Source organism: Athene noctua, chromosome 4, assembly GCF_965140245.1.
Source record: "Athene noctua chromosome 4, bAthNoc1.hap1.1, whole genome shotgun sequence".
Classification (NCBI taxonomy): Eukaryota; Metazoa; Chordata; class Aves; order Strigiformes; family Strigidae; genus Athene; species Athene noctua.
This window is the reverse complement of record NC_134040.1, coordinates 26,557,635-26,575,925: the sequence shown is the minus strand read 5'-3', so window position 1 is coordinate 26,575,925 and position 18,291 is coordinate 26,557,635. Positions and strand designations below refer to the sequence as shown.

The window sequence follows — 18,291 nt, the reverse complement described above, 5'->3', positions numbered from 1 at the left end:
AGTGGACTTCTTTGTTGCATACAAAATTCTTGGCTTTCTAACAGTCTTAAGATTAGTCCACTCTGTAAACTGTATAAAATATGAAAAATCAAAAGAATTATTGTAATTTAAATACACAGTAATTAAATGTTTAGAATCACTAGCTTTGAGATACAGCACCATGTTTCTGTAGCTATGTTACAATGTGTCTGAATAATCAAATTTATCACTGAATCACGAATTTCTTATTAACCCATTTCTCCACTGGCTAGAAATTTGGCAGTAGAAAAGTGATCATGGTTCAAATTTAGCAAATAAAAGCTTAAAGAGTTGTTCTATGGCGATCTTAGTGGGAGCCACTATCAAAAAATACACCCATTATGGGAAGAAAAAAAAAATTATTCTTACTCTTATAATTTTGTTTTAAATTTGCAACAATTCAGTGCTCAAGAGAAAAAAAAAATCAAGGGCAGGAAAATATCTATGTAAGTGTTACTGGTATCAACATCCTCATTACTTATTGCATATGCATATGTAATGTCTCATCTCAAAACATCTCTGGGAGATGGTACAGATAACTACTCCAGAAATGGGACACAACCCAAAGTACATACCATGATGAAATCTGAGGACAAAACCGTCTTTTGACAAAGACACTAGCATTTTTAATTGCAAAACACACAATGGACAGATGACTCCTGAGTTGTGCTCATATTCTTTTTCCATACACATATTAAAAAAAATACTTCTATTATGACATAAATACTTGTCCTTCGACACAGGCATGACAAGACAGGCAGCTTTTTAAACAGCACACAAGTCCTGAACTGTAAACAAGCAAGCTAATCCCTTATTTATTTCTCACCTCGTTTCCTGTTCCAGTCATGTGCCTCCCCTAAGCAATCGGGATCATAATAGTATCGTCCATGTTTATAAAAGTAATCATCAGTACTAAGAATGATTCCACCTGGGTTATCCTCAAGCAAAGTCCTGTGAAAGATCAAGAAGTAAATAGCTTTTCCCCCTTCTCCTCCCCAACCCTGTTACCTGCTACCATACTTATATGTATTTAGTCTATTGCACAAAACCAAGATTTTGAATGGAAGCAGCAAATTTAGGTAAAGGAAAAAAAAAAAAAAAATCGCTCTCCAGGCAAAGATAATCTATAGTAATTTCCCTCCTTTTCCAAAAGCTGAGGCTATCTAGGGGAAAGAGCTGACAGAGGTTCCCTACAAGTCTCATTTCAAAACAGTAAGGGAGGTATTTTTCCATCTATACCTAGTGACATACTTTTTCACACTGTCACATACACATACAGCCTTAATTGCACCAAATATTCCAGGTGCCAGCCAAAGGAATCTAACTAAGCTCAGTCTAGGCTTTTTGAGTTATAAAAGAAATCAGGAATTCAACTCAAGAAGCTCCACGCATACTGCTTACACAACAGAATTCCAACAGTGGAAAGGGAATTTCTGCTTATAAAAAGCTGGCATATTTCCATCCATGTTATTGAAAGGAAACAACCAAAACGAACCAGTGGCTGGAAAAACACAGCAGACCTAATACTACTGCAGTGATCCTGTGCTGGCAGCAACTCCTTTGGCCGATGACAGAAGTTAAAGCTAACCCCTGCTATTTCAATTTCCACTAGAGGTCAAGAAGCTGTAACTCAGCTCTCTGCAATTATTATTATTATTCATTATGCTGCATGTACCATGTAGCTGGCAATTATTCACTATTCACAAATGTCAGAAAACTGCCTCTCTCTGCACTGAATCCTGTACACAATTAAGCAATTTCTTTTAAAAGCTCACAATATAGATGTTCTACCTTGCCAAATACGATTTTCCTGATCCTGGAACACCTCTGAGAAGAACAAGTACTTGACCTATAAGGTGCATCTTTTTTCTCATCATGTGACAAACAGGTGGCTGCTGTGCTTGCGAGAGGTTCAATTTTGAGTTTCTATCTTGATTTCCCCATACCTTCAGAGAAGGGTTGCTATCCCAGGCATTTGAAACCACTGGAGAGGAAAAAAAAAGTCCTTTTTCCAAAGTCATATAGTCTGAAACAGGTCTCCACTGCCCTGAACTGACAGCCACAGGAGTTACAAAGCTGTGACTTCCACTGTATGGATAAAACACGGGAGCCATGAGATTCCAGTGTTGTTGAGGTTGACATGTCGGTGTAGAAAAATTTAAGTTATAACCCTGCTGAGTTTTCTGAAAATCTGCAGGTTTGGGTGTTTTGAAATCGGATGTTTCAAGAGAGACATAAGCTTCCGGAAGAGAAGTGCTCTGGTGACTGTTAAAAGCAGTCTCTACCTCTTCATGCTGTTCCAGGCACCTTGAATTAGGGTATTCAGTGACAGCTACACCAGGTTCCAGGGGTCTTTGGGAGGACTCATCAGAAGCAGCAGTCACACTCCTTTGACCCAAAACAGTATCTTGTGTCTGATCAGAATTTCCACATGATATTTCTCCATTTGATTCTTTATAGGCTTCTGAAGCTATGTGATGATGAACATGTATTTCTGACAGATCAGCACCTTCCAATATCTGTGCAAAAGTGTCTGATGCAGCTGGTGAGCTTGTCTGGACATTCAGCTGGCTCACTGATGGCTGAGAACAGAAGAAGTTTTCTAAAACCTCATTATTTGTCCCTGTTTGCTGTGAAAAAAGTAGGGCATTGCAACCTGAATCAGATTTTTCCCGCTCAAGAAATTCATTAAAGCCATCGTGTTCCACAGAGTGCTTACACACTATTTGGTCATTTGCAGAATTAGGCAATTCATCACTCAAGCTGTATCTCTGAAAGGCATTTTCTAGTAAGGAATCCAGTTCTTCAGTCAGTTGCACATCAGGTGATAGGACCTTTTCTTTTTCTTCTTCAGAATTACTTTGTTCTGCAGTACTTTCCCCCATTCTTTCATTTGCAACAGATCTTTGCTGATTAACAAGAGCTAGTGATGATGCTACTGAATCAAAATCCAAGGATTTTGAAGATGCTACTCCTTTGGCATGGGTGGATAGCTCTAGTAGATAATCCATAGCGTTTTCTACTGTTGAGTAAGGTGAAGAGAATAAAGCACAGTCAATTCAACAAACACAAGCTGATATGAATACAATTTTTTTACTTGAAGGAGTATTTATCACAACTAAAGAGACAACCAAAAGACAGTTCACCAATTCATCTTTCAACACATCTGCAACTCCCTTGATCTGTTTCTCAATAGAGGTAAAGGCAGAACTCAATACAGATATATTGCAAAATAATAACCTAATAAGCATAAAAATTACTAAGGAAATAGTGTCTAAACATCATTAAGTTTAACTGGAAAAAATATCAGAACTAGGTGTTTAAATGGATACTTATTTCTAACCTATCTCATATGGGCAAAATAACATAAAATGAACTGAAAAACACTACTGAGGACTAAAGAGATAAAAGTATGCAAAATACGTTCATTATGGCTAGGCCCAATTGAAAATGTTTTATGTAATATAGCCTGAAAAATCCAGTATCTGCATTAATTCTTTGTAAAGCTGCTAAATAGAGTATAGGTTGCCTGTGGTCAATACGAACACAATGAAAACCTGGCACAAGTATCATACGAGCCCTAAAGCTAAGCTTCTGTTTTCTTGAAAGCACAGCAAAAAGTCTAACTCCATTCAAGCCTCACTCTTTCTGCACATGTTAAATAAAATCTTCCTTGTCCTTCCATCTTCTTTACTATATGAGCAACTTATTATTACTCACATGAAAAGATGTTAATCATTAAATTTTTAAACTCTTGTTAATAGTACAACACAATAATGGACCCAGTGTGTTTACTGAATTGTCCAGTAAGCTTCTAGATAAATCTGTTATTTTGATATAGGTGAATCTTATCAAGAGTTCAAAGCATGAATCAGTAATTCCATTAATTTCAATTTTAAAAGGAACAATTGTATCAACAAACATGAGAGAGTTATTAAGTTATAAACTCTGTATAATTTAGGTAAGGCAAAAACAGCAACAAAAGCAGCCCTTGTAATGGCTACGTAGCTTTCATACATATAAAACAATGCCAAATTCTGCCTTTTTTGCAAATATTCTTACAAAAATCTCAGCTAATCACATCTGATCATATGAATATAGATTGATTAATATGCTCCATCTATGACTTATTCACCTGCCAAATAACTCCTCAGATGTTGCTATCCAGCATCTCAGCCATTACTTTCACTAAAAGTGAATGAACTTGTACATAGAAGAATTTGAAAACCACAAAAGCATAGGAAGGACTGGCACAGACATGAAAACAGTCTGCCAGGAGAGGTGGGTCTGTAGCTTGGCAGAATACAGGGGAAGAAACACAGTCCAAGCAAGACTGCAGAGAATTCAACATGACAAACAGAATTTATCCTGCAAATACTAATCCTCAGTGAAGATGACAGTGCAAAATAGAAAGTAAAACAAAAGCTCAATGCAAGTATTTAAGGAAAAGCAAATGCTGCCAGGACCACATACGGTGTACCACTGTCTTTAAAAAACTGTGATCTAGAACATAAAATACCCCTCCTGCAGAAACAGTTTATGCATCTAGCAGATATGGCACAGAAACTAACTGGAAGAAACAGATTCTCCTCACAACTCTACCACTGCCTGCTCTGTGTCACAAAACAAGCCACTTAAACTGTACCTATATTTTATGAAGCATTCTGCTACTGCAAATTACCAGCCTCACAGAAACAATGTCAAACTTGGAGAATCTTGCATGGAAAGAGTTATAAAATTTCAAAATATTATGACTCACCTACTCATTAAAAGCTAAACTCACAAATAACGCAACACCCACACCAACTTTTCTGGAGTTGCCCTAGTTAAGAGCTGTCTGCGCATGGAACAAAACTGTAATGCCAACTGTACGTTATTTACCTTTAAAATCACATTCAGACAGAACCATATACACCACGCTAGGATCTAGGTCAGAAAACATCTCCGACATGCTGTTGAAGAGCTCTTCCTTATTGACACTATGCACTGCTTGTGACACTAAGCGGCTTGGGTCCCCCTGGGATACGGCAATAGCAGTTCTGTCAGAATTTCCATTCTTCCGAGAAGGACTCCCACCAGTTTTCCTTCTCCGTGGCATTTTGTTTTCTAAAAATCAGCTTGCTTTTAGTTTTAGTTTGTTCACATGAGGCTGACAGCACCAAGCTCAGAAATCACAAAAAGCCTCTCATAACTGGGCTATGCATAACAGAAATAGCAGACCTGGAAAAAAAGAGAACATAGAAATTGTAATAAAATACACAGTCACATTTCCATGTCTCCTTTTTAGATAGCTAAAAGATAAAAAAAATACGTAAGCATCCAGAAAAGCATTTTCTAGAAGGCTGTCTTTTGTCATTTCAAATGGCTGACAGCTAAAGAGCAGCCTTATTTTCCAACTAACTAGATACTGAATCTGCATCTGGAAGAAAGAACAAATAAAATGGAGTTTAAAAGAAAAATCCAGAAAAGTAAAGGAAGCAATGCAAGGCAGCCAGTTCACACATATTCCTCTACTAACACCTACTGATGACCAGTTAACATTATGGAATACTTATATTCTGTTAAAATTCAGAAATTTTGTTCCTGTTTCAGAAATACTGGAAAACCTAACAGACATCTCCAAATCTTCCAGAATTCCTTTGTGACTGGTTTTTCCTCCACCCTGATTTTTTAAGGGTAAAGAGTTGGGGTTCTTCAGTGTTCAAACACTGGCATAGGATGCCCGTGCAGATTCTCTAAACCTGACTGAACACAGCCCTGAGCAACCTGGTTCAGATGAGACTGTTTGAGCAGGTGGGTTGAACCAGATGACATCCAGAAGTGCCTTGCAACCTCAGCTTGTGTGGTTTTTTAATTGTTAAAACATGTTACAGCTTTATAAGCCATAAAGCAAGAAGAGGCTTCTGTCCACCCCCCTTCTGCCATAAAGCCTTTAAATACATCTAGTTAAAATATTATGGCATCTATAATAACTGCAATTACTGCACTAGTCTTGTATAGCAAAGGAAAGAGATTATCAATTGAAGTACAAGCACATAGTATAGCGTGATCTCACTTTTTATATCAAGTAACATCAAACTTCTGTTGCATTCTGGTGATGATCAAACTAATTTATAATTTTTCACAAATAATTTCAGAAGACTAAAACCTTGGTAAGGCTCAGAATCTGAAGTTAATTACAGCAAAGACTCACTATTTAGTAATAACTTTTAGGCCATAGAATACCTGTTTCTATATAAAGATTATTTTGCCAGTGACAACCAATTCAACATATACAGTTAAATCAATGGCAGCCCTTCCAAATTCACTTGGTCCTTCCCTCCCTGGATCACTGGCACACAAAAGACTATGCCAGACCAGTGCCAGATTCAGACAGCACTTCTCCATGATTCTCTAGCAATCTCTTACAGCAACCAAGTATCATTTAGAAGAGAGTGGACTGTTTCCAAGTCATAGAAATTTATTTAAGAAAAACAAACAGCTCCAGGATCCCAGGAGGATCTACTGTATGTATATAGACCTTAGGTAGACAAACAAGACAGATGTCTGAAACAATGAAGAGGTCAAGGAAGTCTGAAATGGATGACACAGAAAACAATACACAGGAAAAGGAAGAGGTGGACTTCCAAAAATAAAGGAGAAATTACGGTGGAAGATGAGCCACAATGAGCTGGGACAATTGCAGCTGTTTTCTTCATTGCACTTTCTTTGGTTCAATTCTCTGATTAGCCATCCTTACACCATTCTTTACTGTCACAAAAAACGTATTCAAGCAAAACAATTAAAAATTATAGCAAGTCATGTTTTTCAAACTTGTATTTCTAATTGATTCATCCTTCAGCCAGTAAGAGGTTGAGACCTAACTTCACATAATATGTCAGTGCTAAAAACTGTGATTGTTCCTCACTAAAACTGGTGCAGTGACAAAGGAAGAAAAGATCTGCAAGGGAGAAAGGTATTTATGCACCTTGATATTACTGAGCGCTGAGACTTCAAGCAGAACACTCCAATTGTTGTCAATGTTTTAATCCAACTTTCTTATAATGATCAAACCTGTAAGGACCTGCTGCTGAAAAACACGCTCTGTAGCCACGTCTTTTAACAACTGATTGCCTTCCCTATAGGATGTTCCCTTCCCAATGTATTTCCTGCATTAGGCTATGTATCCCACTGTATGTTAGGAGGCCTTACATTAATGACCTAATGAAGCCACACACTTCAGTCTGTGTGAATCCCAATCAGTGAATTTACAGTGCATTGTTTTAGGATTACTAAGGCCTAAACTGTTTATCGCAATTAAACACAGAAGGGAAAAGCAGGCAGAAGGGAAAAAGATACTGGTCACCTCAGAACTTACACACAGGCCAAAACCTTGGTGACTCCCACTACACCCACGTATAAGGCAATGCACAGATCCACATTTTGTCCCATCTCTCCATCTAAAGTCTCAGTAAAATTGTAGAAACTGTTAAACCTACCAAAAAGATAGATCAGCACTGCCCAGGATTTCATTTAAATAAGGTATTTACCATGGCCAGTATCACTGACACGATATTTTGACAGAATCTCCTTTGTTTACCTCAATATTTACAATTAAATTCCCGGACAGACCCCTGGACAGTGTCTTCTGTTGATATTATGAAGCACAATAAAAGTGGATAAAAATAGTTGCCTGCATACATACAAAGCACACCATATGTAAGAGATAACACTAACACGCTCAACTGAAAAGGATAATTTTCACTTGCTTTTCAGAGCATGCCCTGAACCTTAAAGAGGACTTTATCTAGTGACTTGCCATTTCAGATATTCAAGTTTCTCTTTCTGGAAATTAGCTTACTATGAAAGAGGATATAATTTTGAATAACCCAACAACTATACTTGCATCGGTTCTGGATAACATAATATGAATCAGTTTGTAGTTTGCTGTGGATAAGGGGTTATTTTTCCCCCAAAATGAAAATGAAGTTGTAATAAGGAAAGGAGATTTAGAAGAGCAGGGCTGTGCTGAACATACTGAAAGGGAATTCTAGACAATTAGCCAGAGGCTGCAATCCACTCGGAGGTTTGCTAGTCAGTTCTGGGTGCCGCTGTTTGACACATCCAATTAGAGCAAACAGCTGTTTCATTTCAGTACTGATGAAAAACAATACTCCTGTGGCAGTCTCAACTTCACCTTTAAAAACAAAGCAAAACAAAATCTACAAGCACCTCCTCATTCACAGTTCTTCAGAAATACACATCTCTTGACATTGAAGTTCTCCTTCCAATGTAATTCAACTACCACAAACACGTATACATACAAAAATCTGCCTGTATGAAAATTACCTTCCAAATTAAGCAATCTTACAAATAAAAGTTATTAAGATACCAGCATTTTCTATAAAGTAAGATCATTTTCAAGCCCTACCAACCTAGAAGAGAACAAGTAGACTTGTCAGGTCAGGGCACTTAAACATAATAATTTTTCTAACTGGCTAGAGTTTATTTCTGATGGTCGATTATGAGCCTCAGGAGTTGCCTGTTCCAGTACTGCTACCCCTAATGAGCTGGATGGATGCATCACAGACATTCTGTAGGCATAGACATATGTAGCCAGAGGTCAGCACCCATTACAGGCAAGCGAGTCGCTACAGAAACAGGCAGGCACCGATGTAATCAACCTAACACAATGCATTTTTCTTTTCTGTTTGACAAACTGAGCAATGAAGTGTAGAGAAGTGGCCGACCCGGCACAGCAAGAGGATGGACCAAGATTCCAAGCCTCAATCCCATCATCTTACTAATAACATTCAACTTAACTTTCCAGTAAAAGGAAAATCAATCGTTTGAAAAACTAGTTCTAAGAATGTGTTTATAATTCCCTAGGGGGAATAAAGTAAGCTGACCAATGTTTCCAATAAATACAAAGTGTCTGTCAGTTATACAGGAGAGGAAGAACATGTAAGTTTTTTAAGTCCCTCCCTCTCCATTTTTTGCTCTCTCATGCCTAAATTGATAAACTAACTGATGAATCATTACAGTCTTAGGAAAATATTTTAGAAAATTCTTCCATAAAGCAGAGAGTAAATTTAAATCACTGTGCTTACTGCAAAGGAAATCCCTTGCAGACACTTTTCAAAAGGTTCCATTTTACTTTCATTAATAGAACTGTCCATAGAAGAAATCAATCCAAAATATCAGGAGTATACTAATCATTCTGGTCAGACTCCTCACATTAAGGGGTGAAAAAACTGTAAAAAAAAAATCCTCTAGGCTTCAACACAGGGAAAGCAAATTGCAACTTTAACTTAACTGTAAATTGTCCTTAGAAAAATTCAAAGTGTACTCTTTCTTATGACACATAATCTAAAGAATCCAAAACATTTAAACCATCCAAACAAAAGCCTCCCCAAGACCCTCCACAACCAAATCTGCTATTTTTAAAATATCTAAGATTTCATTTATGTTAGGAAATAATTGCTAACATAGACTTGTCCTACACATGCCATCACATTGCCAACCAGCAGTTTTATCAGCAAACTTGCTGTGAAGAATTCTCCTAGAACTCTGAAGAAATTTTAAAAATCAGGCTATAAATGCATTTTTTAAAATTAGGTGAAAAGGTGTGAGTCATATTTACACTAAGGCTACATAAAATTTGTCCAGCTAAACACCTTTTGTCTTCCATAGCAAAAGCTAGAAATTCCCCCCCGCTTTCTAAGTACTGCTATATATTGTCAGATAACTGTATTTTTACCATAAACTAATATTAGGCACCATATGACTATTCTAAAATTTCTGGAAAAACAATTTAAGTCTCAGGCTTGAGATATGCATTACTGTTTCATTTTCAGTGTAATATCATAATGTATATGCAGTTGCTGAATAAAGATCTGATGAAGGCCTGACACATTCTGTATGTCTTTTACACTGGGATATCTTCTTAGAAACCACACATGGTAGCTTGCATTTTCAAGATGTGTCAAAATTCTGAAGTAGAGTGGACTGACTACAAGTCCTATTACAAATATAATCTCAAGTATAGGAAGAGAAGGAAGCAGGTAGTATTCAAGAAGAGACAGAACACACAGAATAAAGGAAGAAATACACTAAACTATTTTTTAAGCTATAGTTGATACCAAAAGTATTCACTAAACTCTTTAAATCAGAGATACACATTGGGAAACAACCAGCAGTAAACATAATTTTTCAAAGTCATTATGAGAACATATTTTTTAAGCAAACAGAGCAAAAAATATTCTAATCAGTATTCAAGGTTTACTAAAAGCATTCAGCAGCATGGGACGTTTCTGGTTTAACTGTGATCAAGTTCAAATGACAAATAAGTTACCAATATTACTTCTCTTCCTTTTTGAAGGGAAAAGGAAGTCTCCAACCTTGACACAATGTAACATTCAACCGATCTGACCAAAGCTGCCTGATTTGTATACATTTTTAAATTTCTCTATCAATTTAAAGAAGTTAGCTCCATATATATATAAAAGAGGTTGGGTTTGGTGGTGTTGTTTTTTTTATTTTGGTTTGCTGTTGGGTTGGAGGGGTTTAAGCAATTTTAAAATTTCAAAATACGTAAAATATTTATCATGTAAGGTTCATTTGAATCTTCTAGTTTTTAAAAAACATATACACACATATACTGACATGCTGAAGACTGAAAAAAAAAAATCTGTATTTGTAATTCAAATAAGACATTAATGACATAGAACTTACATTTTCAGCTTCACTGAGTTGCCCTGCAGTGGGTCCCTTCTCATCTTTCCAAAACCACCACTGATGACATATTTCATAAAGATCTGCTGTTAAAAAATATAATGCACTCTTCTGTCAGGAAACCATACTTTCAAACATACAAATCAGCCGTCAGCAGAAATGGATGCTCCCTCCTGACAAAGGAATGATCAGAACACAAATCAAAATTGGTATTTTGCTCACAGACCATGCAACTTTAAGCAAAGTTTTAACACTGAGCAATACACATTTTTTTCAGTAGATTAAGCACAGCCAACATTTTACTGACAAAGTACCCAACATGCCAAGTTGAGCTCAAATATAAGTTTTCCTAAGGATAAGAATGCCTACTTGATTTCAGCTACTGACTGACTGACACGAGGTAAAGAAATAACATAATGGCAGCAGAATTAGTTCGGAATAAAAGTAAGTTTCCTCACTTGTCATTCCATTTGGTTCTTCATCAGAGTTCATCTTGAAAAGGTCTACATATCCATGTCGGTCAAGAAAAGATTTGTTCCATCATGTGGTGAATTAAGCAAAGACAACCTGGTACATCAAAATCAGAATACGTTACTTACAACACTAATTTGCAATGCCCTACCAATGCTAAAAAACTGCATTACTGTTCAAGTAGCTGCAAACCCCTAATCCACTGTGTACACACCAAAGATGTTAGCTCTATTCAAAGCCTGTACCTATTAGCCTAGAAATCACTTTCCTGACAACAGCTTTGTGCTTTCAGTCAAAGTAAAATAAATTTTTAAAAAAACAAACTAACCGTCAAACCAAAAAAAAAAACCCACACTGAGCATACACACCTAAATCTGGTAAAGAATTTGGAACAAATATTCTGACGCACTCCTAACATGCCAGGTTGATGGCTCAATTATTTTATAGCAGTCTTCACAAGAGATGGAGGAACCTGTCTCCCATTTTGCATCTAACCTCATTCCACTGTTCCAAAGCATTACGAATTGCCATCAAAACATACAGAGCACTTTACATAAGCAGAACGTGATGATGAGAATCCAAATTTATGAAGTAAATAAAGAACAGGTTGCAGGCAGAGAACGCTATACACCCCACTCTCAAAACATGTGGCTTCACAAAAACCACACCAGGAAAGGCTGAAAAGCCATTCAGCAATTTTACAGAACATTTCACCTCTGAATATAAATTCAGCCAAGAACAGAACAAAAAGGCTGAAGCGTACCTGATAACAGCATAATGCTTCATTATTTTCACTACTCAGATTTCTGCTTTCTAAATAAGGCTCTACTAACACACACACATTAAAATAGGTTATTTCCACATTTGCTCACTCGCACTTTGAATTCTCATAAATGGAGAAAAACAGTTATTTAAATACAAGCACAAGAGAAAAAAAGCAGCCAGTGAAATCAATCTGAGACCCAAACATTGTACTTCCTTGTATTTATAAACAAGAAACTTTTATTTCCTGACAACATTCGAGTCCGTTCTCTACAAACCAGAAGGTAAAAAAAGGAAGAAAAAATAGGAGATGCCTTCCTGCAGATTTTTCTCAATATGTGTAAGAGCAGCAAAGGAGACAGTTTGGGAGCCTTTTGTGTTTTTCCATTTCTGACAGCAGTCAGCAACAGAACAGGCCACCTAAACGCTTTGTTATTTAATGTGAAAATCTCTACCCAGCTAGAGACAAAGTGCTTGTAAAAACACTTCAGGCATCTTTTCCACTCTTTGCCCTCTCCTGCTCAATGTTATTCCCACTGGTTGTCGCAAAGGCTTTGGCTGTTTCAACAGTTTTAACTAAGGTCCTCTTGTTCACATCAACATCTGTAAAAGTGTAAGACACTGACATATATGTCTCAATACACTTGCTTTATGCAATCTGCTCTGATAGGGTGTTTTTTCACTTTTGTGATTTTTAAGCTTGGTGTATGGCCTGGACCGGGCAGATTCTTTTGAGGCAGCTGCAAAAAATAAATCTTGCTTTCAGTATGAAACAAAAACTTTGTCCATCAACTATACACACAGTTCAAGAGTACAAAAACAGCACAAACACATCCAAAGTAGGTGTTTAGGAAGCAAATACAACTTTCACTAGGAAAGACTCAAAGGCTCTTCTCCACATGCCACGTCATGAGAAGTCAACCTGCAGTGGCAGACAACTGGTGTTTGACATGTGACATCAAAGGGTTTCCTTCTAAGGTGGGAAGCTGCTCTTGATCAAGGCCCTCAATACGGGTGAGCACGAGCTCCCAGAACTGCACTCTCAAAGACAGGCAGATCTCCTGCTGAGTGCACAAGATTAAAGCAGTGAGGTAGGAGGAGGAGAGTCACCAGTAAGCACGTTCTCTAGCACCAGGTCTGCTTGGTAAGAACTGCTTTTCTGCTCACCTTCCTTTTACTGTCTGACGAAGGTCAAAACTTGGGATGTGGCAAAAAAAAAGAAAGTGGCCTTGGGGTTATGGAGCATGCAAACATGCAGCCTGGAAAGATAGAAAAATCAATAAGCAGTTGTTTTCCTTGTTTAGCTGGAGATGGTTGTTGTGTGGGGTTTTAGGGGTTTTTTTGGTGTATTTTTCTCCCCCCCCCCCCCCAATAATAAGAGTATCTGCAAAATGTCTTTCCAGCCCAAGGAGAGCTCAGAGATATCATATATCCTCCTACGTTCTTTGGTAGCCTCTCGTACAGCTCACAGTCCTGCTCGAACGTGCTAAAATAAGGGTGACCCATACCCATGCTGAACTCAGCTTTGAGGGGAGATCTTCCAGGAGGCAGAGCTCTCAGGCTACCTGGACTGTCCCCAGTGTAGACTCCACACAGCTCGGCTGCTTTGCTGAGACCAGCCCACAGAGCAATGTAAGAGGATGCAACAAAGGAGACCAGACTTGTGGTTATGGTGGTGATTCTGCAGTTTCACACCTGCCATCAGTACTACTGCTTAAGATTGTATTCCTGCTCCACATTATAAAACAGAGAGAGAGCACACACAGGTATTTGGACAGAGAAAGGGAACTCCTGCCAGATGCATCTGCAACTTGCCCACACCACACTTCCAGAGAGTATGTCCAAAAGTCAGGCTGCAGGGCAATGAATAAAAGTAACACATCTCAGCACAACAGAATTTCTTTTCATATCCTCTCCAGATGAACTTTCATACCTGTCTCTGAAAAGCTTTCATACAGACAGCAGTGCCTGGATCTTGTAATTCAAGACTTGAAGCCTCTCTGAGTTGCTGGAAATAGCTCGTAATCTTTTATAAATTGCAACTCTGGCAATATCTGGCTAAGAAACTATGATATAGTCTAATGCGCAAAATAGTTGAGGCTGATAAAGGAAAATATTATAAAGCTTAAGCAAGACTCTCCGAATTAGGTTAATTTTAATACTGCTGTATTCTGTGATATTACTGTTTCCCTTTTCTTAAGGATTTTGGTTGGTTGGGTTTTTTCTGTGATTGAGACCTGGCCAAAGGATAAGCATTTATGTTAGTGCTTAGAAAGCCAGCAAAAGGGCAGCAGCAAGGGTAAGGACTGGTTCCATCAAGATTAGAAGATACTGTAAAAGAGGAGTATTACTGAAAATCACAGGTGGTGCTTATTATTATGGGCAGGCACATGCACATGGCACTATGGAAGAAGGAAAAGCAGAACATTAAAAGAATATTTAGAATTTTCTACACTGGCAGCAGTCAGGGCTGGCAATAAATGCCAATGCTACTTCCCCAAATCCTGGCTTGCTTTAGCTGTTGATACAAAAGAAGACCGGTTTACTTTCTTCTTACAGATGCTGCTGCAACTCTAACATGGCTGGGAACAAACGGAAGTGGCTGTCAAAGACTTGGACTCCTGAGCACGAATCTTCAGACCCATTAGACACCTAATGAGGCTTCTACAATGTGACCAGACCTTGGTTCTGGTGCTTCCATATACAAAGGCTTCTCAGCTCCACACCTTTACCTTGTGAGCGATACACAGGACAACTCAAAGGCAGCACTGTCTGGCCAACCTTCTGCAGTATAATCTCTTCCTACCTGAAGGTCTGCTTAAGACCTTCAAGTCTGTGGTGCATACAGTGCTGCACTCTGGTGATCCCCAGCTGCCACTTCCCTTCTAACAGCCTCATACAATTTTCAGTTCTGTGACTCTAAATGAAGGTTTGTTGCACACTGGAAGAAAGCTGAAGCACAAGAAATTTTTGAACATCAGCGTGGGCTCAAGTACAGAAGTAAAAAGATGTGTTCAGGTTTGCAGAAAGCACGTGCAAGAACAGGAGACTGACAAGACGATCATGACTGCTGGAACACAAGCCAGATTTTTCAGCAAGGTGTTATCTATTAACCAGTGAACTCAGAACAGTCGCAGCAACATCAGGAAGCTGAGGAGTCAGGTTGGAAAGGGACATAAAGCCGTTTGTGAACTTTGCATGTGGTCCACATACAACAGCAACTTGAGAACCACTCCAGAACTTCTGAAACAGCAACACACTATAGTGACGCACAATACACTTAGCCAACTCACACTGATTCAAGATGCATCATACAATTATGACTTTAAAAAGAAAGCAAGACACCAAACCACATGAAGAAATCAAGATAGGAATGAGAATAGCTTATTCGTGTAGACATCCTAAATATTTTCTGGGGAAAAAAAAAAACACAAAACACATGTATCAGGTCCTAGACTGGAAACTACATTACACAGACCTATCAGGGCAATTTTATCTACTTCGTATATTCAGATGCATTTCCATTGCTGAAGCTACTAGGCCAGCTGAACATGGCACACATACAGCCATTACACAGCTATTAAAAAGATTAAAAACTACTTTCAGCTTAATGTAAACCACAGACAGATGACCTCATCCTGATCTAGGTACATCAATGAAAAGCTTACAGCCATCAAATGAGTCATTACTTACTTGACAGAGACTTAAACCTGTCATTTACCTTCAGAAAGTAGTTCACATGAGTTCACCTTATATGACTGTAAAAAACATCAGCCAGGTCCATTTAAATAGTTTTAAATGGTCATTTGAGTTAACACAGGCAATTTTTCAGATGGAACACAGATCAGTTACATAAACCAAGACACCAGTAGATTGAAAATCCCCAGTGGAGTCTTGAGAAGAAGCAGCTGGAAAACTTAACCTCTTCCATACCCACAGCTGGGTTCAGGAGAAAATATCAATGTACAGCCTTACTTATTTCAGAAAGGCAGTGTAACTGTCAGCTAATTAATGCCCTACTGACATTTTTATAGTAGCAGAGCCTCTGTAAGAAAAACAAAGACACCAAGTTCCTAAAACTCAAGGATTAATAATTCAGGAACTTTTACCAGAGTTAAATTCATACACAGAACTCTATTTAAAATAATAATTAGACTGATTACATCAGCCATTTAGCATAGACTACAAATCAGTACACAAGTAGGAGTTAAAGGCAAGAGACCATGCAACACCTCAGAACTACAACCCCCTGAAGTCCCTATTACAAAATGTTCATACGCTAATTCAAGGTAACATAATTCTCTTTTGTAAAACAGACAAGGTCACAGGTGACAATCCACCTACACCATAAAGCTGAAACAGCTGTTAGTATACCATGGATATTTCCTAACACCATGCCTCAGCTAACATTTTTGTCAGGTACTATTGCACTTTCACATTGGTGCATTATGAACCTCCCTTCCCTCTGCATCAGTATCTTCCCCAGCTAAAATGCATTAATACAATAGGGTAAGAGTTCTTAAAAAAAACACAAAGTGTAAACAGGACCACAAAAAATCCAGGGCAACTCCACAGTTGAAAACAAAACCAAAACACAACAGAAGAAAACTGATACAGAATGAATTAGTGGATTGTTAAAATGTGCTCTCTTAAATTTCCTTCACAAGCTCTTCCCATAATCTAGAAACACAAACTACCGCAAGTCGAAAGCGCTGCAAACACGACACAAGCACTGCCCTACTCATGGTGACTGTACCCCAGATGAATCAGGGCTGAAACACTCATGATTGCAAATGTACACCATTCTTAAATTTTTCTGCACTTCTGTAATTAGCTTCAGGTTTATATCTCAACCTTTGGTTCTCCAATCATATCCCAAGACATATTACCTAAGGCTTTTATTCCAGTGAAGGTGAAATGGATGAAGAGCAACCTGATTATCTCCTCTTTTTGTTTACCTGAAATATCCAAAATAATTTTGGAGGGTTTTTGCCTAAGTCCTACATAAATTATTCTCATGTTTTCACTGCAACATCCTACTGAAAGACTCCAGATGCATACTAAACTTTGTCAAGACACCATATAAAAACATTTTAAGTGTCTCTTAAGAGTCAAACTGTTACCAATTATTTGGAGTAAGAGTTAAGAAAAGTAATAGTGAATATAGGGGGTTTTTTTCTCTCCTTTGAAGTCAGGCTCCTGGGAAGGCCCAGTGACCTCATGGCACTTGATCAGCAAAACTGCAGACGTGTCAAAGCACACGGGAAGACTACACTACGAAAGACACAACTTCTATAACCACACGATGATCACGTTTCAGCAGTTCTTGACTGTTCAAAACGAACACCCCCTTAAAATACTAAAAATCTTTTTATTTCATTTCGCACGGGGTGAATTTATCTTGTATAGCTCTATGCTTTGCGAGATGCTTTTGAAGTTCACGGGCACTACGCAGAGTTTGCTCAGGACAAAGGGTCGAAGCGTCCCCACCCACTTCCTCCAGCGATCGGTGCCGCCACACAGGCCCAGCGATCGGCCCTGCCCCGGCAGGGCAGGGCAGGCCGGGCCGGGGCCCTCCCCGAGGCCGTCGGGGCAGGAGTCGGTGTTTCTGACAGGAAGGCCGGGCACCTGGGCCGCCACCGAGCGCGCTTAGACGGTGATGGGCGAGCAAGAGCCGCCAGCGGGGCAGGGCGGGCAGCTGGCGCCTCACGCTGAGGAGCGCCCGTGGCGTTCACCACAACGGCGGGCAGCGGCGACCCAGCGGCAGCTCCAGCCGCGAGGCCCACAGGAAGGCCCCCGGGCAGGGCAGGCCCGAGCGGCGGCCTCAGCCCGAGGGGCCCCCCCGCTTCTGGCGACAACGCTGCCCCGGCCCCTTCCCCGCGCCGGAGAGCCGCTAGCGGGGTCCCGTGACCCTTGGCCGGGCCCGCGGCTGGCGGGCGGGCCCTCCGCGCAGCACCCGCCCCGCCGCCTCCCCTCCCACCCGCAGGCAACTCCTCTCCAGTGACGCCTGGGGACGGGCCCCTCAGCGCCACCGGGCCCGCCGCGATGCGGGGAGGCGTTCGGGGGGGGGCTCCCGCACGCCCGCCTGCTGGCCGGCGGGGGGAAGCTGCCCTCAGCCGCCGCGGGGACCGACCGCCTCCCCGCCCCCGAGATGGCGGGGGCCGGGGCGAACAGCGCGGGCCCCCGCACCCTATCGGGAGCAGGGGGAGGGCGAGGCTCCTCCCCGGTCCCGCCGCTCCGCGCCAGACCCCGCCGGCCTTTACCTCCCGCCGCTCGGCTCGCTTGCTTCCGCCGGCGGCGGACGCAGGGCGTGGGGAGCTGCTCGGC

At 40.0% G+C, this 18,291-nt stretch overlaps 1 protein-coding gene across 4 annotated transcripts in view; it reads right to left on the bottom strand.

Annotated features, from left to right (window-relative positions):
• N4BP2 (NEDD4 binding protein 2) overlaps window positions 1-18,291 on the bottom strand; it is a 42,825-nt gene extending 24,534 nt beyond the window's left edge. For 2 of the 4 annotated variants that reach the window (XM_074904689.1, XM_074904691.1), the window contains exons 1-6: window positions 18,228-18,291; window positions 11,190-11,298; window positions 10,732-10,904; window positions 4,900-5,238; window positions 1,810-3,040; window positions 845-969 (exon numbers count right to left, since the gene is read on the bottom strand). In XM_074904689.1, the coding sequence (XP_074760790.1) occupies window positions 845-969; window positions 1,810-3,040; window positions 4,900-5,116 (1,573 nt within the window). In that variant the 5' untranslated portion in view covers window positions 5,117-5,238; window positions 10,732-10,904; window positions 11,190-11,298; window positions 18,228-18,291. The remainder of the gene's footprint in view (window positions 1-844; window positions 970-1,809; window positions 3,041-4,899; window positions 5,239-10,731; window positions 10,905-11,189; window positions 11,299-18,227) is intronic. The other 2 variants (XM_074904692.1, XM_074904690.1) reach the window with 2 other exon arrangements.